Below are 23,169 nucleotides of genomic sequence, written 5' to 3'. Positions count from 1 at the left end.
TAGATGCAAAAAGATTCGTTAATACATAAATAATAATAATAATAATAATAATAATAATATTTCTTCGGAAATAATCTCATTTCTCCGAAACAATTGCAATTTTTAATAATTCGAGAGAGCTACAAAAAAAGTAAAGGCTCTGTAAAAAGTACTATTTATCTCATTTCATTAATATAGTAATTTTGTACCCAAATTCATGTCATATAAATCTGATAATTAAACAATGTGATCTGTATACAGAACGTGCTTTTATCGATAAATGCTTGTTTTTATATCTTTTAAATTTTGTGATATATATGATATGAATACATCAATAGTATATTATAACGACAGGCTAAATTGCGCACAAAATTGTTATAAGAGTGTTCTGGTCTATTATCGGTATTCATCGTCAATTCTTATTTTAAAACCATCTTTAAAACGTTTTAAGATACTAATATAGCTCTTGCGATTGACTGTACTTAAGATTATAAATATAAGAACTGATTATGAATGTTAACTTATATTTGCTTCTTACTTCGTTGTAATACGGACAATTTGTGGACTCCTTGACGCTTGTATATTTGCGTTGATCTCCAATTTGTACGCAGACCACTGGATCCATATTGAGACCGGCGAGTTGTCGCGCTTCTATGATAGTAACGCACACTTGATAATCTTGAGCTTTTAACGCGCTCTGCCAGGTATCGCTTGTCTGTGGAACGAGAAAAGTTCACGTTTAACTCAATTTAAAGCTTAAATTGCGAGGCACAGAATATGAAATGGCACGTGTCGTTGAATTCTGAGAAGAAAGTGTTGCTTGTGTACAATGCTTTCTGTAATCTAACGAAGAGAAAGAAAATATGCCCTTATCATATTTCAATTACTTTCAAAGGTTCTGTTATGTAGTGGTTTAATGTTTAAAATTATTTAATCAAAAAGCAATATGACACGTTGAATGTAATGAATCCAAAAAATTCGACTATTAGGAAAGTTTACATTGACGGATCAATTTAAGAAAAATCTTCTTCACAAAAAAGCTTTTACGGTGTTTTCTTTCTATGTAGCTTAAAGTAAAGTCATGTATTTGTTCATTATAAAGGGAATTCTATTATTATTTTGTTTCTCTTAAGAAACATCAAAAGCTCCGAATGAAATTTCACCGTATATTTAAAACGGTCATTTAACTTTCTTTATTTTGAGAAAAATGAAAAAGCATTCTTTAGTAGAGTTCTGGATAATAAGAATATTGTATTTTCCTTTGATCTTAGTCGACAACTACATTTCCTTAGCTTCATTCATTTGCTCTCTTCTTTTTTCGATTGCTATCTTTGATCTATACATTGTGATCTTATGAATAGAATACTTATCAACTACAACAATTTTTTATTTTTTGAAACAATGGATTTGAAATTTATGGTGATCAATTGAGATTCGTTTTTTCCTCTGAGTATCATTAATAATCAATTTTAGGTGAAAAATGAATTTTATTTAAAAACTAATTATTTAAAATTAATAAAACAACTAAAATTAATTTTATTTGAAATTGCAAAAGTAAGTTAAATTGAATAATAAATAAAATGATAGAATAAGATTACTGATTGTGAGAGTGCGCAATAAACAGAGCTCAGTAAACAGAGCGCAAAAATTAAAAATTAAATAACAAACTTTGAATTACCATAACAAGTCTAAATGCTAGCAATATTATGAAACACTAATTACTAAAACCAGTTTGTAATTATAAAAACAAAAGAAACACAAAAATACGATTTTATGAAAATCAATAGAGGTTCAAAAAATCATGTTATATCTTGTCAAACTTCATATATGTATCAAATAAATATTTTTAGAGACAATTCTCACTTCACGTAAAATGATTACGTGCACGTGCGAAATGTTAATATCTTCTGCAATACATCATGCAAATGGCCATGATATTGAAACCGGTTGTTGCAAAAAGAAAATAAAAATAATTTTGTATAAAAGTTTCTCTCGCGCCCTTCTTGTAATTTAAGTTTGCCCTTTTAAGATCGATCGACCTCAATCTCATTGAAAGATAATTGCGTCGTCATTTATGGATAATTGCTGCGTCGTTGTGTTATCGTAAAATGCTTAATACAATTTGCTGTGACGTTTTGAAATTACTTTATTTTGCAAGAACTGCGTTTCCTCTAAAAACATCCATTTGGCAATATTATTATCAGAACAAAAAAATAAAGAGTAATATTCTTATTGCAATATCTTATAAGAAGCAAAGATATAAACGTTAAATAATAATATAAACTTATGGAAAATATAATATAGGAAAAAGATATTAAATACGCAATTTGTAATATACTTAAAAATAAAATTAATGTGACAAAACTTCTTTGACAATAATTATTTTACAATAATTATTTTTAAATTTTTGTGTTTTCAATGTGCTGTTATGTAAGATATTGCTCGGTCTACAATAAATCAAATTCTGTATTTAGCATTCTAATTAACATATGTGGCATAAATCATTAATCTTTGATATTAGAGATATTATACAACCTTGGGTTTGGATTTCTTGGCCGGCTTTACAACTACTTCCTCCTGTTCAGGGTTGGCACTTAGCTGACTGTCATTATCGGACGCATTTGTTTCGAGGGATGTCATAGAATTCGTTCGTGAAGGCTCATTTGAAGTTGGACAGCTGGAGTCCCGTCTATCAAGGAGTTCTCTCGTTTCCGAGTTGCTGTCACAGGATCGAGTACGTGGGGGTCTCTGCTTTCCCAATTTCAGCAGGGATCGCACGCTTCTCAAAGTGGTACTCCTAAAGGAAATGGATCCATGAATGAATCCAATATATAAATATACCAGAGAATAAACATTTTTCTGAAGACCAAATACTGCTAGAAATATCTCTAGAGGCAAGATGTTTTCTAAAAATCAATTATATATTATGCGATTTGAGATTGATTGAAATACATAATATAGTATAATTAGAATATATAATTTAAAATAATATTTAGAATAAATATGATTTTTTATTTTATCTTTCATATTCTTTTGCAGCATTTTATTGTTTAATGTTGCAAGCAAAAACAGAAAGAGAGAGAGAGAGAGAGAGAGAGAGAGAGAGAGAGAAATAAAATTTTATTAAACATTTTTAAAAACTTATTTCCTGGTTTAAGTATGTATTAATATTAGTAGAAACGAATTTATTTTTGGTTTTATTTTTTGTATTATTCTTCGCAACGTAAATATAACTTTTCTCTTTTCCGGGTGACTCGGAAAGTGGGTTTCTAGCACCTTATATCGTTTCCGTCAGGCTTCTTGTTGTTACACACCAAGAACTTCGGTGATCCCGACCCGATGACGTCACTCATTTTAAGCCGCAATAACCGTATACACATACAACGGCGGATTAAAAATACCTGATATTGCAAAATGTTCAAATTAAATTTCAAATCTCTTAATCTGTAAGCTAATTCTAACAAAATGAAAAATTTCGAAAGAACGATAAGTTTTTAATTCTTACATATAGTTAAAATAGTTAAAAAAGTGAATATAAAGAGATAGTTGTACTACTAGCTGTTTAATAACTTTATAAACAATATTTACATTTGCAAATTACATTTTATGTTTTATTTATCTCATTTATTAACATTTTATAAAATTATTAAAAGCTTGGAAAAGTAAGTTTTAAAAATTCAAACAAAATTACAAGCCCAGTAGGAAGTTGCAATTTTGTTTGAATTTTTGAAACTTACTTTTTCAAGCTTTTAGTAATTTTATAAAATGTTAATAAATGAGATATATAAATAAAATATAAAATGTAATTTGCAAATTCTCTCTTTTTTGTAATTTGTCGGTGGAAACATTTGTTGTACTATTAGCTGAAATGGGAATTAAATTGATGAAGGATTCAGGTCCCATGATATATCACATCCATATGCTACTTCGATCCTTGTCGATTATAACGAGGGGAAACCCGTGGGTTTTGCGAATGAGGATATGTCATGGGCATGTACGCGTATGGACGACGATCACGAGTTACGTTCGATTACGTCCTCGCATTGAGAGGTAGTGACAGGAATTGCCATGGCGTTCCCAGGAGAGTTTAATCCTCTTGCGAGACATAAAAAATAGCTTTCTTTACAACGCGTCTGAATAAGATCTTAGTAATACCTACATAGAACAGTATAAGCCACAGTCTCTTTTCATTCTGAGAAGGTAAAAGAAAATAGAAAAATATGAGATCAATTCAACAAGATCAAAAAAATTTTGCAGCAAAAAGTTATTCGTTGTGAAGTTGCTTGAAGTTTTAATGACATATCTATTGTACAATAAAAAAAAAATTAAAACTTTGTAATATTATTTAATTTAATTTTTTTCTTCCTCTCTTTCTTTTTCTTTGTTTAAAAAGTTTTTCAGATATTGTGCTGTCGATATTATCGGACATGCGCATCCTTGCTTCTTTCAGGATATCAAAAAAGAAACTTTTCAATTATGTTGCTCACAATTAATACTTACTTTGTAACGTTTATTTTCTACTTAAATTCAATACCTCATAATTTACATATTCTTTGTCCTGCGTTCAGCTTTTGATTTATTATTTCCATGTTATTTTATTTTATATATTTTTATTCTATTGCATTTTTGATTTATTTCTATTATATCTTTATTATGTCAAAATAATATTTTAATGTACTTCATAAATCTCAATTCTTAAGGAGAATTTCTTCTGATACACTTCAATTAATAATACTGCATTATTATCATCATCATCATCATCATCTCTCTCTCTCTCTCTCTCTCTCTCTCTCTCTCTCTCTCTCTCTCTCTCTCTCTCTCTCTCTCTCTCTCAATATTAAAAATAACAAAAAATTTCAATTATTGTTAATGTTACAAACATTTCTATTTTATTGACAGATTAACTTTTACAATTTAATTGCAAAATAATTTTACAGCGGTTTATTTAAGATACTTATAAAAATGAAAAAGTAAAAAGGGTTATTATAATAATATTCTCTGCAATATAACAATACTAACATATATATCTGTATAATATCATGTAACAATACTAATATTCGTGGTCAGTTTTATATTTCTTGTCTTATACCAATATCTCATAACAATAAATTACCTATTTCATATTTTACGTATCGCCCAGGGTACACATGTGCAAAAATAATATTATGAATTTCGCGTTTGTCTCCTCTGACCTTTCTGTGGTAAAAAGGTTCGCCTAGATCGTCGTGATAACGAACTTTAACACATCATCGACACTATCGAACGCTCTATCGCTCTTATTGAGCAATCTTTTCACGTTTCGATGACGCTGATACATAATAACACATAATGTTCAATAATGTCGAGAGCTGCCGATTAATTAGTAAAGTAGTTGTAGGAAATTCGTAAAAATTGCGTTCATGAATCTCTTTAACAACTCATTTTAAAATTTATTAAAATTTTGAAATTTTTAACGGAAATTTAAGTGCAATAAAAAATAAATACAATTTGTGGAATATAAAAATAAAAAATAAATTAACGAAATATTAATTGGATAAAAAATTGTTGAAAAAGTGAACGTGATATGAGCAAACTTTCTAAAAATACATTCAATTTTTTTATAATTTTAATCATTTAAATAAAAAAAAATTAGATGCAGTTTACACATTTCGACGTATAGAATTTTTCAGGATTGTGGGACGAACTTTAAAGAATGGTAAATCTCATTTAAAAAAATCAACTTTTGTTAAAAAAAACTGTGTCCTCCGATGCATTTTTAAGCAGTTATGTATTTTATGTTGGATCAGCACCTTCGTAAGGTACCTCATCGATTGCACGGCAGCACTGAATGTAACGCGCCTTACAATATTAATCTATATTTTATTTTTTGTTTTTGTAGAAATAAAATTAAAGAATCAGTAATGTCAAACATCACGTGACAGGATCCGTAGCTTTTTAAAAATGCGTCGGAGAACATAAATTTTTTAATTAATTCTTTTGAAAATCTATTATCCCCTGAGAAGTTTGTCCCGTAGATTTTGAATACTCTCTATATTAAAAACAATATAATAAAGGAGAAAATAATCGATAACATATCAATTATTTTACAGGAGTGGCTAAAAAGTAAGTGATTATAAATTTCTGCTAATAAGATGTTTTCGTTGTTTTTTACAATTCCGAGTTCAAATGAAATAAGAAATAGCAAAATGCAATTTTTATGTTTTTGCTGATATGTAAAAGTAAATGTTAACGAAGATACATCACGGCGTAGATATCTCGTGAAAATGAACATGAGATGCGAAATATAACACGTTATGTAGTTTCTTTTCTGCTGTTTTAACCTTAAATTAACTGAAAAATTGCATTTAAAGAGCAAGTTTCAAAATAGAGGTTTCATTTCGCAATTATATTTATGTATGTATCTATAATTATGATTTTCGCATTCATATAATAATTTTTGATTCTTTATATTCTTATAAGCACGTGAAAATATGTTTTCATCATGTATTAATATTAATTTTCAATTATTATTTTATTATAAATGATTATATTTATTTAAATTAACGATCGATTAGTTCTTCTTTCAATTTTTGTATATAAAATCAGCAGTAATAGGAACTTATGGTATAATTATAATTACATCTTGCATGGTACTTGGAATAAATACGTGATTTAAATAATAATTTTAAAAGAGAAACTTAACAATCTGTATTTCAATTTACAATTATTATTATGAATTTTATATTGAATAGCAATAATTAAATCGTAATATAATTTAACGTAACAATGACGCAACAAAGACGATAAAATTAGAAATTTTAATGGATAAGTATGACTAAATATATGTAGTATTACAATACTATGCATTATAAAGATTATTTCATGGATTTTCGCCATGTCCAGATCCATTCTTGGAAAGTTTCTTGGAAATTTCGTGAACCTTGCAGTCCAATTCATCAGGGCGAGGAGCAGTCTGATACTGAGCAGTCTAAGCTGTTCCTCCGAGCCGTTCCTTTTTATATTAATCTTCTTCTTTCTCCTATAACAACCAATTTTAACAAACTTCAGGAGCAGCGATGGGCTCTTCTATTTCTCCTGTAATCGCCAACATCTTTATGGAGCATTTTGAGAAAGAGACCCTCTGGAAAACATTCAAAAAACCAGAAGTTTGGTCCGTTATGACGACACATTCGTGATATGGAGACACGGCAGAACCGAACTCCGTAAATTCCTTATTTTCCTCAACAATCAACATCCAAATATCCACTTCACTATAGGAAAACGGAAAACTCCCCTTCCTAGATGTTCTTGTCTCTAAAAAAGCTGACGGTACCTTAGGTCATCAAGTGGACAGAAAACCAACACACACAGATAGATACCTACATGCCGAGTCGCACCATCACCCAACACAAAACAATCTGCAATCAACTCACTTGTACATAGAGCTTTCACCATTTCTTTCACCATCTCTGACAAAGAACATCTACAGACAGAACTCAACCTAAAACTAGCCTTACAAAAAAACGGACACGACAAAAAAGACATAATCAAAATAATCAATAAACATGCAAACAAGACAACGGCCTCTGACACACAATCAGATAAAAGGATCCTATCTATTTTCCCATATGTTAAAGGAACAACAGATCGAATTGGCAGGATATTAAACAAACACAATATCCGAACTATTTTCAAACTATCTAAAAAGATAGGACAAATCTTAAAAAATCCTAAAGATCAAAGACCTCCACTCAGTTTCACAGGAGTATACAAAATATCTTATTCCTGCGGGCAAGTATACATTGGAGAAACCGGGAATTGGCTATTGTGGTCGTTTTGTCAAACAGTATTTGATGTCCTGTTTCGATGTTGTGTTCTGATAATGCCGACTGCATGGCGTGTTTTAGCCTGACATCATGTTGGTGTCCTTTTATCCCTAGGTTGACCATTCTTCCATTATTAAAGACTGACCAATTTCATCCACCTCTCCCCCTTCCACCCACAATTCTCTTCTTCCCCACCTCCATCACTCCACAAGCAGCGTAATATAAAAAGGAATGGCCCGGAGGAACAACTTAGTATTAGGCTGCTTCTTGCTCTGATGAAGTGGACTGCAAGATTCACGAAACGTTGGCATTCCAAGAATGGATATGGACACGGAGAAAACTCGCGAAACGCATAATCTTTATACAGAGAGCACCCGTGGAAACTTCAAGAATACTATGCATTATAAAAAATTTGTTTTAATTTCATATATTTTTATGAATAAAAAATTATAAAATTTTACACGCATATTTCTCGTTAGTTTATTATTATTTGTTGTTCATTCAATATTTAATTTCGTCTTTTAAATAGATTTATCAGTTTCCAACATAAATGTAATACATAGTCCAATATACGTATGAATAATTTTAACATATACATATAGTTTGCGTTGGCTTCCTCGGCGGTGTACTCTCGTATATCTCCGAGAGTACACCGCCGAATATATTTCGATGTAATTTAACATAGGAATAATGTAACTATATCTCGTAACTATATCTCATAATTATGTTTATTTCAAACACAATTTTTGCGTAAAAGAAAAAAAGTGATTATGAAATAAGTGAGAGGTTGTGGAATACGATATCTTATACCATTTGTGCTGCAATCTGAGAGCAACCAAAATTACTTTTTCATAATCTGCTTAAACGTTATAATTAATATGACTATTGCTTATTTAGTGTTTATTGTGTTGTAAAAGCTGCATTTTAATTTTGCAGATGTAGAGTAATATTATAATTATGTTTAGGTAGAACTTAATGTATACAACATTAATTTATATACAAAACTAATTTACAAAAAACTGGAGAAAGGAAAAAGGTTGTATGGAATAGTAGTAATTTTGAAATGAATACTTGTATTAATTTTATAACTTTGTTCTAGCTTAGAAGTTGAACGTAGCTTTTAAATAATATATTATTAAACTTTTCATAACAAAATGTACAATGCGTTCACTTGGAGCAAGTATAAGTAGTAGTACCTAATATATATCGTAGAAGTAATATACATCAAGAGACACGGTAGTGTTTTATGTTATTTCTACGATATATATTAGGTACTACTACTTGTACTGGAACAAAAAATTATGAAGCATAACAATTCATTGTGTCTAAATAATAAATTGATCAATTTTAGATGAGTCATCGTTACTATATATTATATATGCTCAAAGAACAATGTTATTACAACATTAATAATCGCCTTGATGACATTATTACAGAATGCAAATGCTGCAAGATGGATTTAGATTACACCAGCGAAGGTAATTTTATGAATAAAGAATGTGCATAACTTATTTGCATATTTTGAAAGTGGTGAGAGCTTAATTTGAACGAGAAACGTTTTATAAGTTTTAATAAGATACGAACGAAATTGAATAATATATGACTTCGTAAACTTTAAAAAGTCACATCTATATAATTTGCAAATTGCTAAATTTATATTTATGTTAGTTATAAGATAATATGTATTTCTTGATTTCTTTTTTATGAATTTTTTTTTAAGAATAACGAAATTCTTATTTTACTTTCGTTCAATTTTAGAATAATTTCAATATTTTTTCAGTGCAGATATATTTTAATATTACATAAATAAAAAAATTATTAAATAATAAATTAATTTATAAGTTATTAATTAAAAATTTTACATAAAATGATAATAGTAACATTACAAAAATACGTTACAATGAAAAAGTTTAAAATGTTTATTAATTCTTAAAGAAGAATCTTATTGATCTCAGAAATACAATTTAGAAAATTGATATTTCTAGAATCAAATTGTAAAATGCAAGGAATTAAAAATAAAATTATAAAATTAATAAATATTTCATTTTAACACTTTATATTTTTGCAAATAAAAAGAATATCTAATAACTATATTATATTAATTTATGATTATTTATATATATATATGCATACATATATATATATAAAGATTCTCTTTTTAGTTTTAATTTTTAAATTATATACTGCAGTAACGCATACATATTATTTTGTAAAGTATCAATGTCACTCACCGTTTTCGAGTGTCGGGCGACTTTTCGCCAGTTGACAAAGAAGTGCCTCTTGGTAAGAAGCCTCTTTTCGATGTTTTCTCGGGAGTGTGCCAAGAGCCTCTTCTTTTCCCACTGGTTGAACTACTATTGGCTTGCTCGAGACTCCTCTCAAGGTTTGCGATATTCTGCTCGATGTCGATCAACATTTGTTGCTCGTCCTCCATTATTTCCGAGACCGCGTATGAGCTGCAGCTTCCGTCCGGGGGATTGTATCGAATTTCGAAACACACCACCGCCTACATACGAACAGTACCGCATTAGAGGGTTCAATCGATAAAAGTTAAGGTAATCGGTGCGCTTAACGAAAATAAGAAGTATCATGCATGAACTTTGTTCTTTGTTGTGCATGCTTGCCATAGCTATGACAACTAGAGTAATGTTACAACATAAATTAAAGCAACCTAAAAAGAAAGTGCACACGATCGTCTAAAAATATTTAGCGATTTCCAATATCACCGGGATAATTTGAAAAACGTTATGTAACACGCAAAAAATGAATTTATTTGCTAGTAGAAAATAGAGAAACTGTATGTGATGGAACGAATATTTTTAATATTTTTTTTATTTATGAAAGATGATAATATTTACAAAAATAATAAAAGAAGTTTTAGTTACGAATATTTTATTGTAATATTTTTTCATGATTCTGTAAAGATAAAGTTTCAAAACTTGTATGCATCAGAAATGTGGAATATCGAAATTTGTTTTGCAATTGAATTACAAATTTTTGTTTGCTTACTAAAATAAAATATATTATTTTATTCTATCCAACAGCACATTCAAATTTATATTGAACTATCTTTAAAACAATTCAGGAAAATGTAACCTTTATTTAAATTATTTAAGGCCTGCTTGTTCGTTAAACTTTGTTCTTCTATTTTGATGCACTTTCTATGATAATAATAGCTAAAATTGATATGGTATAATTCAAAGATTCACAAAGAGAAGTTAATATATCTTACTTAAATTGCAGAAAGAATTATAGGAAGAATTTACACTCCTTAGGGGCGATGAAAAACTAATATAAAGAATATATAAAGAATTACAATGTGTATATTTTGCTGTCGAAACGTTTGCAATCATGAGATATATTCAAACGCTTGAGAGTATTGATTTGTGAGATATAGAAACTTCCGTATTTAATTATAATGATTGTCCAGCTAAAATATCACAACGAAAAAGTATGGGAAAAATAGAATGTATAAAATAGAAGATAATTTCAACTTTATTAACAATGCTTAGTTAGTAACAATTTATTCGTTCTGAATTTATGATGACATTTCCGCCTCCATAATTTTCTGTTCTGAATAATTACGTGCAACAATAATACTCATTAAATGTTACTTATAAATAAACTTGAAAAGTGACTAATACAAAATTTTGTGTTTTCCAGTAACTATGATGAAAATATTATTTTGCAAAAATTCTCATGTATTAACAAATTTTATTGTTGATTGAAAGTTATAATCGTTATAGTAACATATTATATGTTATAGTAACTTTTCTGAGTCTTTTAATTAATTAATATTAATATGAAGATATGAAGGGAGATCGAGAGCTAAAAGGCAGAACTTTTTATTTTAAAATTTAAAAATTGCAGAAAAATTAAAAGAAATTAAAATTAAAAGAATGAGCCAAATTTATCAAACGTTTTGCGCAATTATTTAATAGGATTATAATTTTATACGCCTAATATATTTATTTATTCTTTTAAGAGAAAGTATGGCCGCACACAGAAAGAGAAATGAACTTAGAATACATGCTTACTCCACTGACACTGACAATGAATGCATTTGCTGTTACGTGTTATATAGTACAAAGGTCAGTCACGTACATAAGTACTTTTCATGCAGAAATGTTCCCGAGACGAAAAACAATTAATATAGTTGCTTGGAGGCAAGAAGCAAAATTTAAATTGCTATCTCGACTAAATTAGATTTTCTGTTACCTTAAGGAGTGAAATATACGTGGAAGTCTTTAAAAGGGTTTTTTTTCTTAGTTTTTCTTTGTTTCTCAGCATTTGAATTGTAAATGATTCGCATTTTAATTTTTCTCTTTTACACAAGAACGTAGTCCTAAATCACTTAACAATGATGTCAACTTTGTTATTTTAAACAAGAATGTTTATTGTAAGTCCATCTTTGAAATTACTTGCCATTTAGCAAATTCTCAAAAAGAATTCGCAATGTAAACATATTGTATAATAAATTATAAAACAAATATATGTACATTAGATAAAATTATTATCGACAATTGAAAATATTAAAAAGGCGAGAAAGGATATACGTTTATAAATTTTATTAAAAATATAGTATTTTGCAGGTGGTAACGACATGCGATGTTTGAGTCATACAACAATTATGTATTTCACGAAACGTATATCGTGGCGATTATTCAATTATATTCTCTTCGATATTGAAACATACCGAAAGCGGTTTGTTATTGAGGTCAACCAGGGAATCCGAGATCAGGATCCTCCCTTCGCGCACCACTGTTTGCAATACCAGTCCGTATCTCGCCGCAACTTTTTCATTTCTCAGGACTCCGCGCGATACAACTGCCAGTTGCAGCACTTCTGCCTCGTTCACTGGTCTTCCTAAATTCCACGTAAAACTCTGAAAATGAATTATTAAGAGAATGAATTATTAAGAATGCATGTTTTATCATTTTACAATAAAAAAATTAACATAAATTAAAGGACTCTGTAAAATCAACAGAAAGTGATTTTGTTCCATAAAATTAAATTGTTTATATTTGAAATCAGAAATAAATGAAAACTTTAAATTTTTTTCTTTTTTTCTTTTTACAATTCTTTTTTACTGATCAGACTCTTGTTAACTCTTTTTAAAACCATAAAGTAATAAGATTAAAGATAAAAAAGATATATAACTCTATATATATATATATAACTATATATATATATATATATAAAACTCTATATATATATATATATATATATATATATATATATATAATAAAAAATATTTTATAATTTTTCAGAAAATTTTATTTTAATATAAATAAAAAAAAAGAATAGAACAAAGTTTAACTATACGTTTAAATTAATTCTATCCTTAAAAAATTTATGTTTTTATAAAATGAGGATGTTAACTCTTTTTTAATTTCTTCGCAGAATGTAAAAAGATTCTTTAAACAAGAATATTGAAGAAAAATATTATTCTTTTCTAGTAAATTGATTATACGTTGTTATAAGCGAGGTGATTCATATCGCTATCGTGAGTCTGCACGCATTCGACTCACATGCATATAAAGAAGAAATATATGAAAAAAGCATGGCACGCGCGCAAGATTGAATACACGTATAAATATAAATGTAAAATCGATAAATTGCACAGATGCTTTTGAGAAAACCACGCGATACTTAAGAAAGAGCCATTATATCGAGAAAGCTCCTAAGAGAAAACCTACAACACGATAAAAAATAATTTATTATTTACGCTTGAGAAATTCTTTTCTCTTCGTCAGTTTTAAGTTACGTTCATCATTGTACAGTTGTTCCAATTTCATTTTTGTCATTTTGTTTGCAAAGAAAGAGATTAATTAAACAGAATCAATAGGATTTAAAAATAGTCGATGAAGATAAAGTTATGAATTCCTTAGAAAATCAGAGAAATATCTCAATGTAATCTTGTGGAACGGAATATTAAAAAAATTACTTTATCGCTGCTAAATTTCTGATTCAAGAATAGCTTTCATTTTTTAGAATGCAGAAATCAGAATTTAATAAAAAAAATTTTTTCTTTTTGCTTCACATTTGCCAATATTGCTATACGCCATGCGTTAACAATAGAAACGGAAAAACGCAAAAAATGCCGAACTATTTCATGGATTCAAAGGAATTTAATTTCACAGAATTCTTCTCACACCTATCTTTCACAGAGAGTTATTCGTGTTTTGCATTTGATATCTAGAAGATTGATAAATTCGAGAAAGAAATTTTTTTTCCTTAAAAAAATCCTTTTTACGAATTAAATTTTTAATTATTCAAATCTGAATTAGCATTCTTTACAATTTTTTTCTACCGTTTCTTTCACGGACTTATTTTAATTTTTATAAAAATAGAAAGAAAAAGAAAATTTCTTTTTTTACATAAAATGGAAAAATATTAATAATACTCTTTTCCTGTTTTGCTACATTAACTACTATTAATAATTTACGTTTCATTCATTAGAAGAGAACATGTGCAAGAGAAAGTTTAAAAACTAATTCCAGAAATCAATATTGAATATTCCATATCGAAGGCATGAATTTCTTGCACAATTTATTTCAATTTGCATATGTTTTATCAAAACCTCAACAGACTCAAAAGCAGCTCAAGTCTTATAAAACAGATTGAGGTGCTTAATTATGTTGAAAGCATTATAAAATCGCGACCCTCGAATTTATGGATAATCCTTCTATTATTTATACAAATTTTATGCGTTCATTAGTTACATCCGTATTTCCGTTGTTTAGATTATCAGGATATTGCAAAGCATTTATTTCCTTCCTGGATCGTGTTTACGAGGAATGATACATCCACGATTAGACAACTCGCTGTCAGATAAGCTTCTCTAACGCGAGAATGTCGTAATGGATTGGTTCACGTCGACGTCATTGAATTGAGCCTCCGATTAAGTAACTTCCTCATCTGCGTACAATCGTCGAACGTGATAAACTAGGTCGATATTTTATATTTTTGGTATAGAATTTATAATATCCCACGTACATAATGTGCTCGTTCGAAAATATCGAAGCTTGCCCTTTTCGAGACAACTCCACATTTCGCATACATCACGAGGACGTACATAGAAATTTCCACTTCAACGAGAAGACAGAAAGACAAAGCGCTACTTTGCCATTGTGCATTCGCAGACTATTGACAAGTTATTGCAAACAATGAAACAACGGTATATATATTTTCTCGTAAACCGATTAAATTTGTCGTAAAAAGCATTATCATATAAACATTTACCACGTAAACCGTTGCAGTTGTCACGGAAAACAACGGTATTAAATTGTATGGACTGTCATGAATTGTTGCGTAGTTACATTTTCCAGTTAAATACGTTTGATACGTACGATTTGACAAGGCAATCGTTCTTATAGTAAAAAAATGTCTGTAATATGACGATATACAATGATCGATGCATGAAAAGTTTTCACATCCTAAACATTCATGCATTTTTCATGGTTGTCATATACGGCGAATGTATAGAATCGATTCTACTATCACGTACCTTCGCTTTGGTCGTGACATAAAAGTTGAATTATTCGCCACAATGTAACAATCGACTACGTGCATACAATATTGAAGCACCTTGTATCTCGAGAAAAAGGATAATCAACGTGCTACATTCCTGCGTTCATTGCGAGTTCATTCATTAATCTAGCGTCCTTTATCAGATTATGAAAATCTTACAGGTTGCTATTGTACAATTATACTTTAAAGTTAATTTGCGATGCAAATTGGGAAACTTTTGAGTAAAGTTATGATGAGACTCTCATTGGGATTCTCTTTAATTTACGGTAACACAATTTTCTAAGATTAACAAAAGTAGCAATTACAACCGCTGGAAACTAACCTTATTATTTACCTTTCGCAAATCTTTACGAACTCGGAGGTATGCTTGGTCACGTCTTGAGATTGCACTCGATTTGTCATCACTCTTGTTATTTATTCATTCAAGAATAATGATATTTGGTATGTAATAGATTATGTTTTATTACATAATCCTAAGGGAATTATTAATAAACACAACACAGTATTTATTGGATGAATAACAATAGTTACTTACTAAATAAATATTTATTAAGTTGAAATTAAGTTGAAACGAACCTTCTTGACAACATGTGTCAAGATTATTAAAAACGATGAGATCGCTAATTTTCTAAAATTTTTTTTAATAAAGTGAGATGAAATGAGCCAAAAACCATTCCAATTTATTATTACATCCGGAATTATTAAAAAACCTAATGTGTTTGAGTGTGGTGTAGCAGACAGCGCATTGATCTGATATTACAGATCCCAGATTCGATCCCAAGCAGAACCGAAAAATTTTCATGCAGCTTCTTCTCGTAGCTTCTTCGGAAGGCAATGACAGACCGAGTAGTATACTTGTCCAGGAAACGTCCCTACTCAAAAATTGCCATTCGGAATCGGCGTTTAAATTGTAGGTCCCCATATACGTTGTGTACGATCAAAGTGTGCGCGCAAAGGTATACGAGAGGGAGATGCTGAGATAGCATATGGCATTTGAAGTTTTTTGTGTGGCAAATTCTGCCAACAGCATTGTGTTTAGAACAAAAAATTAGAAACATTTGGAGAGAAAGAAAATGAATTTTTGTTCTATCATGTTTATTACTTAAAGCAATATGCTTATTCTTTAAAAATGCTTCAAATTTTTAGATTTTTATATTTAAATTTTTAATTTTAAGAATTTATACAAACAAAAGTGTTCTTTTTTTATAATATAATATTTTATTTTACTACAATTAATATTTATATATATTTTAATTTCTTTATCGAAATAGTACATATTTTATAAAGATCCATTTATTAAATATATTTTAATATAAAGGGAGATAATATAAAGGAGATCAGAACGAGTCATGATGTATCGACTATTCAAGATAATCCAGAATTTAGATTAATATAAATATGGAGATACGATTGTCACATTCTTTATTTCACATACTCTATATCCAGATGGCAATGAATTAAATTTCGATATCTCAGAAATACGTGCTGCTTAATAATTTTCGTAATGGGAAATAAATTTTTTAACCTTTTACAAATATTTTAGTATTATTTGTGTAAAAAAAGATACACGTATTGGACAAGCAAGTTCCCCTGTGCATCTTTATTCTTTTCTCACTTTATTACGCTGTAAGTAATCATTTATCATTTGTGTTTTGGATTATATCTTTCACCATTTTCTATAAGAGTGATCGCAGTGTCATGGATCCATTAATACTTATGATAAAGTGGAGCAAAATAAAATGATACATGTGCTAATAGAATATAGTTTACCTAATTAATTATATTATGTAAGAAATAAGACAAAAAAATATTATAAACAATAAGAATCTTATAAAAAATCTTACATTTAAAAATATTTTTGAAAATTAAATTTTTGTGATTTATGGCGCTCCGGACTTTCTTATATAAAACAGATTTGTCCGAAGCGGAGAGAATAAGGTAGGTCTCAGAGAGAGAGAATTGGATCAAGTTTGTAAATCCAATAGTTTGCAAAAAATTTAACATAATCCTCATATTAAACGCGTTCTTGTTTGCCGGGCCTACGCTCTGTTGAAGTGCAAACTTACTGTTACATACGAAAACATATTCTTGAGATTTTGCTAAACTTATTGTAGATCTGTTCGTGTTATATAAAAGTACAAGCATTTTATAAAAGAAAGGAGAAACTTTACCTGCTCAATCTCAATAACATCTCCACTCTCCTCAAGCACCGATGAATAATGCGATACTTCTGCAACAGATAAGAAAAAATATGTGCTAAATAATTTATATATGTTAATATTTCGCGAGTTTTATTACTATGTGCATAAAACTTTTATAACATACATTAAAATATTATGCAGCATTTATACTAAAAGTTTTGGATGTACTCTCGAAATAACAATATAAAACATAATCTAAAATTAATTAGCTAAAGAAAAAAACATAAGAAAATAGAGAAATAAAATTAAAATATATTTATTAAGTAAAAGAAATTAATATAGATATTTTATAAATATATTCATGTTTAGGTTTAATATTATTTTTTAATAAAAACAATTTTCAAAAATAGTTACTTTGCATATAATTAAAGTAATATAAATTTATAATATTTGTATATATAATATGACAAAAGATTGGCAGATTTGATACATAAATAATTTTACACATTTGTTTTTAAGCTCAAGGGAATATTTATTAATCGTGCATGGTTACATCAGTTTCGATTTCAAATTCGAAAGCTATTCACAAGTTCGCCAGTTAATAACGGCACTTTGGGGCAAATTAAAATTACATTTTGCGGCTTTACGTCAGAAGCGCTGCTGCAAATTTACAAAGCGGAAAAGAGAACGTTTCAAGCTTTAACTTCAGAACATAGAGATATCTCTGGGATAGCTAGAATACAAAGTGCCTTTATTCCTGAACAACAGTAAATACCTTACTGCCATTTTGCTTCTGTAGAATTCTCGGAAAGCTAGATATCTATACAATACAATCTATACAAATTAAATCGCATTGAGATTCATTCAAAGTCTGTTAAGGATAATATCATAAAAACAATTTGCTGTTTATGAAGCCTATATATAATAGTATTCCAAAAAGATATTATCAGCGATAAGTGACCATATTTTTTTTTTATAAAAATATGTGTGTAATTCTATATTAAAAAGAAGAAATATTGTACAATCTTTTTATGCTTATTGGTCATTTATTCTAAACAAAATTCCGTGCGACTTTTCTAGATGCTTCTATTAGATATATAAAAAGTGGGCCAGCTTTGAGTGACGCGCCCTAGTTGTATTATCGCAATTTAACCGCGAATTAGTCGATAATTACTTGAATTAAAACAATAATAAAAATTTAATTTGTATTGGCAGAATAATATATTAAATATTGTGGACCAGATATATCGTCGCGTTTTGTTTTACATTTCTATAATATAAACGGTTCTAAATGTATATCATATTAGAAAAACATATATCTCTCTCTGATTATTTCATTTATACTTATCTCATGTAAAAAGCCCGCAATTATCTTCAATCTCTTTACTGGAAGCGAAATGTTGGTTGCGAGCGGTGTGCTTTATTTGCAGCAAAGTTTAATTAACAAAATAACGAAATTATTATCCGGTTTACCAATGAAAAGCACAGAGATAGAAAGTTTTTAGTAATAAATAAGGTGTTTTATATGACCAACCACGCGCGACTCATATGCAATCGAAGAAAGAGCTCATTCGTTCACGAAATCAGAAGAAATCAGTTTCAATGAAATCAGAATACACAAATACACGTGACAATCTCTCTATTTTTACATTTTTTTCCACGACACCTCAATGTTTTTTTTTATTGAAAATAGAACAAGATGGTCATCAGTTTTTTCAACAAATGCATTAAAAATGTATAGTGCTATTTAAAATGCATACAGTTACATTTTTATAAACATTTTTAAAGAATTTAAAAAGAAATGAAAGTAAGAATAAAATTATAAAAATTTGAATAGAAATTGAAAGAGAGAGAGAGAGAGAGAGAGAGAGAGAGAGAATAATGAAACTAAAAAGTATTTTTTCTTAATCATATATCTTATAGAATAACTTATTCATTGTTACATAAAAATAAAATTAATTAATTAATGCAATATATTATTTAAATGATAATTTACACATATATAGTAATGATATATTAGTAGTAAGGTTATTAAGTAAATGCTATGAAAAAAATATGCAATTTAATAAAATGAACAATACGAAAAAATTATAAAGGGCCATAGTAGTCAGTGCTAAATTTAAAAAATGTTTTACATTTTTAAATGTTAAAAAACATTTTTTATTAAATTGTTAAAATTTGCGCAATTAAGTTCTATCGCTGACTCCTATGGTCTTTCGTTTCATATTATTATTATTATTAATTGTTAATTAAATACTTTTATTGTTTAATTATTATTCATTGGTTATTGTTAGTAAAATTAATAATTATCGTAAAAATATAAAAACATATTATTATTAATAAATAATAAAGTAAAAATATATTCTAAATTACAAATCATTGTGTTACCTTATTTAGTTAAAATTTGCGAACTAGCAAACTACATCTAATTTTCTTGATCTCAGTTGTTTAGGCATAATAAAATATGTGCACATTCATGATAATTAGAACGCAATGTTCGTTACGTAAATATTATTGCATTAATGCACACATGAATTCATCACCGTTAGTCATCAGTACTACCTATACGTAATTTTATGCAAAAGGAATTGTAAATAACTTGCCATATCAACAATCTAAATAATTATGATGTCACTTTTTGCGTGCGAATAGTAGATAAATATTATGCAGAAATAACTATAACATTCCCAAGAAAAAAGGCGATCTAACTGTGAATGCATAAATATTGCGTTCTGTTTGCATAATGAATGCAGCTATCGATTTGCTTTCGAGGATATTTGCAAATTGCTTAGTAGTGGGCACTTTAACTGCTTGAAGGATCGATGTCTATTCTGACAATAACGTCATAAACGCGAGCGATTGCTATGTAAATTTATAAAAGATCTCAACACAATACGCTGCTCATATACCGGTATTGTCACAGTGAATTGTTCTTTAATATAATCGATGTCAGTTACGACCGCTTTCTGTATGTAGAAAGTTTTAACATATACACCATTATTCGCTAGTATTGTTTTAACAATATGATAGAAATGCAAATTATCTTTCTTTATGATAATTAAGCAATTATTATTAATTAATTTTAACCTATAATTACAAAAACGCAAAATTTCACCGTATCTATCATCATGAAATAATCGACGGTGAATTGATTAGTTTCTTATATATATATATATATATATATATATATATATATATAGTATTCATTTTTCTCTACATTACATATAAAATATTAATGAGTTTAGGAGAGTTAAAAAAAAATCGTTTACAATTTACAAAGACATAACGTGCAAAAATATGATAGACTTAGACAGCCAATATTTGAGATAAATTGTTATTTCTGCAGTTAGCTTATTACATCAAAGCAAAATTATTCATTCGTCAAATCTATTTACATTTATTTGATCAAGTTTAATATGTCTCTCCCTCCCTGCCTCCCTTTCTCCCTCTCTCTCTTTTTCTCTTCGTTGCAATATACATAATATATAATTCAACGTAATATATTGCGTTTATGAATTCTATTAACATGTCGATTTCATGATATTAAATGGTTTTGCCAAAGAGTAATGTGTGTTTACATGACATATTTTCAATTTCGAGCATATCAATTATAATAATATATATTAGAATATAGAAATACTTTTAAATGTATCTAAATATTTTTATTTTTGTATAAAATAAATTTCTCATTTAGTTATTAATAATTCAGAATGTTATTACTTTATAATAAAAATATTGAAAGATACATTGAAAAATTTTTCATATTTTTATTTCCATGCGATGAGAAGTTTTTATCATGAATGATCATGAAGAAAATGAAAGTAACTTGAGCCCGTGATATCTCTTAAATTTCATTATAATAGGAACAAATGTTATTTTCTCCAAGTCAGTAATTTTAAAAAATATGTTTAAAATATATTTTTTTTTATTCAAGCATTTTTTTGGTAACATATTTACGTTAAAAGTCGAGAACATACTCTGACATTTTATTTTTAATTCTCAGAGAAAATGTTTATTCATAATTAAATAATGAAAGAAACATTCCCGTTATTTCATTATTTAAATATTTCTTTGACTGAGTTCTAAAAATATAAAATTAATTATTACAATGGGGCGGAAATGTTTATTTGCAGATACTTTTACAGAGAGATCCCAAACTTTGGATTTCGGAGATCTTCTGCAACCTCGCACATTTCTTGTTAAATTCTCTACTGCCCGCATTTAATAGTGGATTAATCGTAATTTACGTTGCGATCAATGTCATAATTCCAACATGCTTTCGATGAATAATAATACTAACAGATGTTGATAATCCGCAGAGGCCGACGGATAATATAACCGTGTTACAAGGAACTTTGTATTACGAATTAGTGGATTATGCGAAACGATTTCGTATCTCACGTAATCTCTCTAATTTCTCATTTCACATAATTGCACGTATGGATAATGGATGCTGAACGCTATACGTTTTTTACTATCGACGCACACTATATAGTAGCTAAAGATTGTCTGCCGGACTTCGATACAGCACGTCCGCAAACTGGGGCATTTATGATTAAATGAAACGTTATGCTCCCCCTATAGAACTTAGGCTCCAGGGCATGCATTTCTCGTTTGCGTCTGAATTTTCCCTAGCTGCACATGCAGCCTCACGGCAATAAGATCACGAAGTAATAACAAATCAAAAGATTGAAGAAAGTTATCTTAAAAATATCTGAGAAATATAGAAAATCTCAAGAAAATCTGAGAAAGCGTATACTAAAACAGGCTCTATGTTATTTGCATGCGACAAACATTTCTGGAAACATGTTAATTATCCAAATGTCATATTAATTAAATTTTCGTTCAGTTTCGTTAATCATAATACATCAGAATCATTACCGTGCGAAAGAAATGTTGTTGCATTACTAACATTCCTGTCCATAATAATAAGAGTAATTATGATGTTAAAAATAAATTTTTTACTTAAACAATCAAATGTAATAATTATTTATGTTTTATTCTATCCAATTCTACTCTTTCTGTTACAAAATATTTATTTCCAGCTGTAAGCATTTAATATCAATATTCATATAAATAAAACGCATTTATATTTTTTAAATCTTGAAAGGATTAGCGACGTGCATACCGTGATAATGCATACCGTGATTTTAGAAACGTTAAATTTATTATTTTATATCTAGATTTTTTGCAAAGTGGAAACAAAAAAGCGTACTTTTAAAAAATTGCAAAGAGGAACGTGCATCTTTTGTAATTACATCGTTGTCGACGTTTCATCAAAAAATTTCGATTAATTCACATTCATCGATTATTCATCATCGGAAAATCATCGGCGAATATGGCATACGACCAGTTAACTCGAAAATTAGAGAATTAACCCAGAGCGTCGGAGATTCGATGATTATCTCGTAACAAGGATACAAATCTGCGATACAATCAATCGCTCGAAATTATTATATTATGTAAACGTCGATAAAGGATGTGTATGTGCAGATATACGCATCCAAGCACGTGACAAACATATTATACTATGCACGTGCATATATTATACTATGGAATTTGCATAGTAATTAGTTGACAATATCGAGAATATCCAAATAATAGAGATCCAATGGTAATCATGTATTGAATATCATATGCAAGAAATTATTATGTATAATTAAACGAAAATAGTGTACATTACTTCTAATAATTTCTTTTCTTTTCTTTTT

General features: G+C 28.6%; 1 protein-coding gene across 3 annotated transcripts in view; it reads right to left on the bottom strand.

Moving 5' to 3' along the window:
* The window catches only part of LOC105149641 (otoferlin), a 42,622-nt gene that overhangs the window by 18,517 nt on the left and 936 nt on the right, over window positions 1-23,169 (bottom strand). For all 3 annotated transcript variants that reach the window (XM_011062197.2, XM_011062198.2, XM_011062199.2), the window contains exons 2-6: window positions 17,489-17,547; window positions 12,481-12,669; window positions 10,016-10,290; window positions 2,515-2,776; window positions 518-694 (exon numbers count right to left, since the gene is read on the bottom strand). In XM_011062197.2, coding sequence (XP_011060499.1) covers window positions 518-694; window positions 2,515-2,776; window positions 10,016-10,290; window positions 12,481-12,669; window positions 17,489-17,547 — 962 coding nt within the window. The remainder of the gene's footprint in view (window positions 1-517; window positions 695-2,514; window positions 2,777-10,015; window positions 10,291-12,480; window positions 12,670-17,488; window positions 17,548-23,169) is intronic.

Source organism: Acromyrmex echinatior, chromosome 11 (genome assembly GCF_024713525.1).
Source record: "Acromyrmex echinatior isolate Ae372 chromosome 11, ASM2471352v2, whole genome shotgun sequence".
NCBI classification, from domain to species: domain Eukaryota; kingdom Metazoa; phylum Arthropoda; class Insecta; order Hymenoptera; family Formicidae; genus Acromyrmex; species Acromyrmex echinatior.
The sequence above is the reverse complement of the archived record's forward strand: the minus strand, read 5'-3'. Positions and strand labels throughout refer to the sequence as shown.